This window comes from Centropristis striata, chromosome 20 (genome assembly GCF_030273125.1).
Source record: "Centropristis striata isolate RG_2023a ecotype Rhode Island chromosome 20, C.striata_1.0, whole genome shotgun sequence".
Taxonomy (NCBI): Eukaryota; Metazoa; Chordata; class Actinopteri; order Perciformes; family Serranidae; genus Centropristis; species Centropristis striata.
Window position 1 is genome coordinate 32,557,034 of NC_081536.1, and position 6,477 is coordinate 32,563,510.

Sequence of the window (6,477 nt, forward strand, 5' to 3'; positions counted from 1 at the left end):
TGAAACAGAAAATGTGTATGAAGAGAACATGGTGTATTATTATTGTTTAGGTCAGGGTATAAATAAAAATATAGAAATTAATACATTATTTGAGTTAAACAATAAAAAACTAAAATGGAAAAAAAGATAAAATCACATTTAAAATTATTTATTCAAAGTGTCAGAAAAATGTTTTCTCTCACAAAATAAATGAAACCAATTGATAATTTATTATTTAAAAACAAAATAAAATGTGAAACATATAACATGTGTTTGTTCCTCATTTAATGATTAATAATTCATATTTACAAAAAATCAGACAAAGACTTTATCAGTGAGTCTTTATTATTAATTATCAATATTTTTTCTAATATAAATCTATAAAAAATTTCCACTAAATATTTTTCTGTCACATAAAAACTTGATTCAAAAATTAATTTTAATTAAAATCTCATTTTAAATTATTAAATAATTAATTATTTTACATAACCTAAAGTTACATATTTAATTTTAATAAATTCTAAATAAGTGAAAATATGATCACAAATAAAAGTTTTACTTCTTTCAGGAAATGTAAATTATTATTATTAAATTCATTAATTAAGATTTTAGGCTGATGGCACTTTAAGACTGGAAGACCTGAAGCAGAGGGAAACTGTTAGCCTAGCTTAGCACAGAGACTGGGAGCAGAGGGAAACCGTTAGCCTAGCTTAGCGCAAAGACTGGGAGCAGAGGGAAACTGTTAGCCTAGCTTAGCACAAAGACTGGAAGCAGCGGGAAACTGTTAGCCTAGCTTAGCACAAAGACTGGAAGCAGAGGGAAACTGTTAGCTTAGCTTAGCACAGACACTGGGAGCAGAGGGAAACCGTTAGCCTAGCTTAGCGCAAAGTCTGGGAGCAGAGGGAAACTGTTAGCCTAGCTTAGCACAAAGAATGGTAGCTGGGAGAAACTGTTAGCCTAGCTTAGCTATTAGCCTCGAGCTAAATAAAATGGGTGTGGCTCCTTCAGGCGGCAGCAGGGGATTGAGGGAAACGTCTGCTGGCTCCGCCCACTTCCTGCCAACAGGAAGTCCTCCTACTTCTTCTTCTCTGCTCTCTGCTCCGTGTAGCGGCGGTGGGCGTCAATGATCTCCTTGACGACAGACGGGTCGTCCAGCGTGGACACGTCTCCGGGGTCGCCGGTCGTCTCCGTGGCGACCTTCCGGAGGATCCGCCTCATGATCTTACCGGAGCGAGTCTTAGGGAGCCGCCGCACCACCTGCACACACACACACACACACACACACACTGAGTCCTGATTGGCTGAGGAGCTACTGTTGCCAGGGGAACCGGAGGGGCGGGGCCTCACCAGGAAGTGCTCAGGGACGGCGTACTTGGCGATCTTGGTGGACACGAGCTCTCTGAGCTGCTGCAGGACGGCGCCACGCTCCGACACGCCGTCCTTCAGGACCACGAAGGCAAACGGTACTGACAACAACAACAACATCAACAACAACAACAACAACAACAACATCATCAACAACAACAACATGTAAACAAGAAGGAAAACATAAATTACTCAGAAACTAGTAATAAATAAAAAACAAGAAATAAATTATGAATAGATTAAAATAAGGTAAATAAATCATATGTTAGATAAGTAAATAGGTAGATAAATACATGAATAAAAAATAAATGAATGAAAATAAATAACACAAATAAATCTTTAATGAGATAAATAAATAGACTGATACATAAAAAATAAGATACATTAATAAATTAATTTAAAAAAAAGATAATATTAAGAATTAATTCATCAGGAAAAATATTTTTAAAAAACCAGCAACAGATAAATAAATGAATAAATAAGTCATTATCAGAACATCCTGCAGGAGGCAGCAGAGCCACAAACAAACTGAACACATTTACTAAACTGAATAAAACATTTTTTACCTTCCTGAATATATTTCTTTGAATCAGACTTTATATTTATATTAAAATGAATAATATTAAAGGGTATTTTCAAATGAATGTATTATTATGATTAATAAACACTTCACACGTAAAAAAAAATAACTTTAATTTCAAACCATCAAGTGTTTTCTGTAACTGTATTATTTTATCTGAAAACACGATCAGTTCAAAGAGATTATTTACAGTTTATTTGTGAAAATTAGTCCTACAGAAACAGAAATAATAATAATAATGATAACAATAATAATAATAATAATAACGTGTGTTTAAAGTAATCTGATTACTGAAGTCTCACCTTCTCCTTTGATGTCGTGTGGGAAACCAATCACAGCAGATTCTGGAACGGCTGGATGTTCATCCTGCACAACAAACAAACAAACAAATCAGCAAAATCAAAAACAGAACAACAATCAATCCTTCCTTCCTTCCTTCCTCTTTCCTTCCTTCCTTCCTTCTTTCCTTCCCTCCCTCCCTTCTTTGCTTCCCTCCCTTTCCTACTTCCTTCCTTCCTTCCTTCCTTCCTTCCTTCCCTCCTTCCTTCCTTCTCTCCTTCGTTGCTTCAACCATCCCTCCCTTCCTTCTCCCCCTTGGTCCCTCCTTTCCTTCCTTCCTCCCTCCTTCCTTCCCTCCTTCCTTCTTTCATCCCTCCCTTCCTACCTCGTTTCCTTCCCTTCTTCCTTCCTTCTCTTCCTTCCTTCCTTCTCTCCTTCGTTGCTTCAACCATCCCTCCCTTCCTTCCCCCCCTCGCTCCCTCCTTTCCTTCCTTCCTCCCTCCTTTCCTTCCCTCCTTCCCTTCCGTCCTTCCTTCTTTCTTTCCTTCCCTCCTTCCTTCTTTCATCCCTCCCTTCCTACCTCTTTTCCTTCCCTCCTTCCTTCCTTCTCTTCCTTCCTTCCTTCCTTCTTTCCTTCCTTCCCTCCTTTCTTCCCTTCCCTCCTTCCTACCTGCCTTCCTTCCTCCCTTCCTCCCTTCCTTCCCTCCTCACCAGAGCGTCCTCGATCTCGGCGGTCCCGAGGCGATGTCCGCTGATGTTGATGACATCATCGATGCGTCCGGTGATCTGGTAGAAGCCGTGGTTCGAGCGGTGCGCTCCGTCCCCGGTGCAGTAATAACCTGAGGGGGAGACCAGTCGGCTCACAGACGGAAACTTTCACAACATAAACAATGACTCGACTAACTGACCAGGGAACGCCGTGAAATACGCCTCCACGAATCTGTCGTGGTCGCCGTAGATGCTGCGAGCCATCCCGGGCCACGCCTGCCCGATGCACAGGGCGCCGCTGACATCATCGCCTGACAGACGCTCGCCCTGACGACACAAGTTCAGATATAAAGATACAAATATAAAGATAATACAATTAATTTAAAAAGACAATATAAGATAAACAAAGATAAAATGATATGAATACTCAGATAACATTTTAGAAATATGAAGATAACTTAAAGATAGAAGTTTTTCATCTGAAATTGAATTATTTCCTTTTTTCTTTGGTCATAATTCAAAGTGGGTGTATTTTTTTCTTCTGTCCACGAATAAAGTAGTAAAGGGATAAGTGTTTCATCAGTGTGAATCTAATCTGATGAAACCTCGAGCGCAGCAGCTTACGCTCCGTCAGGACGACTCGGGGAAACTAGCGGATAATTAATTTGGGGGAGAAAGTCTGTTAATCAAAGCAAACAGATGCTGCCGAACGCTTTTAATTAAAGATTAAACTGAGAGAGAGAGAGGGCTCGTTCCACCGCTCACATCCAAAGGTCAAGTGAGGTTAACGAGACGCAGATCTGATCCTCTGAGGCTCTGATTCTTTCTTTATCATTGACACAGCAGCAGCTCCACTGTCCTCAAGTAACCAAAGAGACGCAAAACTACAGCAGAGAGATACAAAACTACTGTAGAGACATGCAAAACTACTGCAGAGAGATACAAAACTACTGAAAAAGACACAAAACTACTGCAGAGAGATGCAAAACTACAGCAGAGAGATGCAAAACTACTGCACAAAGATACAAAACTACAGCAGAGAGATGCAAAACTACTGCACAAATATACAAAACTACAGCAGAGAGATGCAAAACTACTGAAAAAGACACAAAACTACTCCAGAGAGACACAAAGCTACAGCAGAGAGGTGCTAAACTACAGCAAAGAGACACAAAACTACAGCAAGGAGACACAACTACAGCAGAGAGATGCAAAGAGACGAAAAACTACTGCAAAGAGATGCAAAACTACTGCAAAGAGATGCAAAACTACTCCAAAGAGACTAAAAACTACTGCAAAGAGATGCAAAACTACTGCAAAGAGATGCAAAACTACTCCAAAGAGATGCAAAACTACTGCAAAGAGATGCAAAACTACTCCAAAAAGACTAAAAACTACTGCGAAGAGATGCAAAACTACTGCAAAGAGACTAAAAACTACTGCGAAGAGATGCAAAACTACTCCAAAGAGATGCAAAATTACTCCAATGAGACGCAAAACTACTGCAAAGAGACGCAAAACTACTCCAAAGAGATGCAAAACTACTGCAAAGAGACGCAAAACAACTCCAAAGAGACGCAAAACTACAGCAAAGAGATGCCAAACTACAGCAGAGTCACAAAACTCCTGCAAAGAGACGCAAAAATACTCCAAAGAGACGCAAAACTACAGCAAAGAGATGCCAAACTACAGCAGAGTCACAAAACTCCTGCAAAGAGACGCAAAAATACTCCAAAGACATGCAAAACTACTGCAGAGAAAAGCAAAACTAATGCAAAGCAGCTGGTTAGCTTAACTTAGCAAAAAGACTGCAAACAGAGGGAAACTGTTAGCTTAGCTTAGCTTAGCATAAAGACTTATTAATCTTATTGATTTATTCGTCGAGGCGTCACCTTCTCTCCGAGGAGTTCAGGCTGGATGCCGAAGAAAGGCCTCATCGCCATCGCTGGCAGGATGGGCGCTCCTTCCTCTGCGGGGCGCGGCGCGATGCAGACGCCTCCGGTCTCTGCAGGGAGACAAGAACAAACCATTCACCTGTTCATCACACAGCTGCAGCTGGGGACTCTAAATACAGAACAACAGCAAAGAGAGGCAAAACAACAGCAAAGAGTCACAAAACAACAGCAAAGAGACACAAAACAACAGCAAAGAGACACAAAACAACAGCAAAGATAAACAAAACAACAGCGAAGAGATGCAAAACAAGACCAAGAGTCACAAAACAACAGCAAAAACACACAAAACATGAGTAAAGAGACACAAACAACAGCAAAGAGAAACAAAACAACAGCAAAGAGGCAGAAACATATTACACTCTAAACATTAAGCAGCAGTTCTCTGTGCGGCCACCAGAGGGCGGCAGGCGGCGCTCTGACGTGCAGCTTTAATTTCCTTTAATTTCTTAATTTATTGAGGATTTTTCTCCTTTTAAGAGAAAGAAGCAGCTGGCAGAGAGTTTAAGTCTGATTTAAAAACAACACACACTCACTGAGTGCTGATTGTCGAGGAATTAGGTCACACACACACACACACACACACACACACACACACACACACAGATCCTGGACGGTCTGCGGCTGGAGTGTGTTGAGGATTTGATCTTAATTCGTTCTACAGCTGCAGATGTTCTGCTGCTAATCGTTGAAATTAGGCTGAAAGCTTCAAACAACAAGAGGAGAAGAGTTCTCTCTCCGTGTTTATTTCTTTATTAATAATCTGCTGCCACATCTGTCAGCTTGGACAACACTAAACAACTAATAATAAGATTTAATAACTGGAGGACAAAAAGATCCATTTGAGATGAATATGTAGGAGAAATATTAAGTTATTAACAGTAAACACAGTGAGACTTTCTGTTTTAATATAAATATGTAAATTACTAAAGGAGGTTTGACTCTATTATGATTATTATGATTATGTTGATGATGATTATTATTATTATTCTCTGATATCCTGTCCTGAGGAGGAGCTTTATTCAAGCAATTATACATATATATAATATTATATATATATAATTTAAACATGCATGTTTAAAAACTAGAGGTCAGGAATCGGGCTTCTGGAGGGTCGTGGGTTCGAATCCCAGGACTGACGGCTCCTCAGCACGGTGCGTTCACTGGTGTGTACAGAACGTGGGAATAATAAGAGAATCTTAATCTTAATAAGGACATGAATGCGTCTCACCTGTCTGCCACCAGGTGTCCACCAGAGGGCAGCGTCCGTCTCCAACCACGCTGTGGAACCAGTGCCAGGCCTCGTGGTTAATGGGCTCGCCCACTGCATACACACACACACACACACACACACACACACACACAAACACACACACACACACACACAGATGAATAACTGATTATTGGTCCATCCAACGGCCAAACAGTTCCTGGTTCTGGGCTCTAAAAGAGTTTAAAGAGTAAATAAATGATGTAAATGGTGGAAGTGAAGGAGGACGACGTGACTACAGGAAGTGACATCGTTCAGTAAAAACCTGATGCAGGAAGTTAAGAGATGTTTGAATCACATGTTGCACTTTGGTTTCACATGGACACCAACACTGATCTGATGGG

General features: G+C 40.5%; 1 protein-coding gene across 1 annotated transcript in view; it reads right to left on the reverse strand.

The window, feature by feature from the left end:
- Window positions 1–139: 139 nt before the first annotated feature.
- acss1 (acyl-CoA synthetase short chain family member 1) overlaps window positions 140–6,477 on the reverse strand; it is a 19,668-nt gene continuing 13,330 nt past the window's right edge. The window contains exons 8-14 of the mRNA XM_059359808.1: window positions 6,095–6,187; window positions 4,804–4,916; window positions 3,112–3,238; window positions 2,915–3,042; window positions 2,227–2,290; window positions 1,327–1,445; window positions 140–1,236 (exon numbers count right to left, since the gene is read on the reverse strand). Coding sequence (XP_059215791.1) covers window positions 1,054–1,236; window positions 1,327–1,445; window positions 2,227–2,290; window positions 2,915–3,042; window positions 3,112–3,238; window positions 4,804–4,916; window positions 6,095–6,187 — 827 coding nt within the window. The 3' untranslated portion in view covers window positions 140–1,053. The remainder of the gene's footprint in view (window positions 1,237–1,326; window positions 1,446–2,226; window positions 2,291–2,914; window positions 3,043–3,111; window positions 3,239–4,803; window positions 4,917–6,094; window positions 6,188–6,477) is intronic.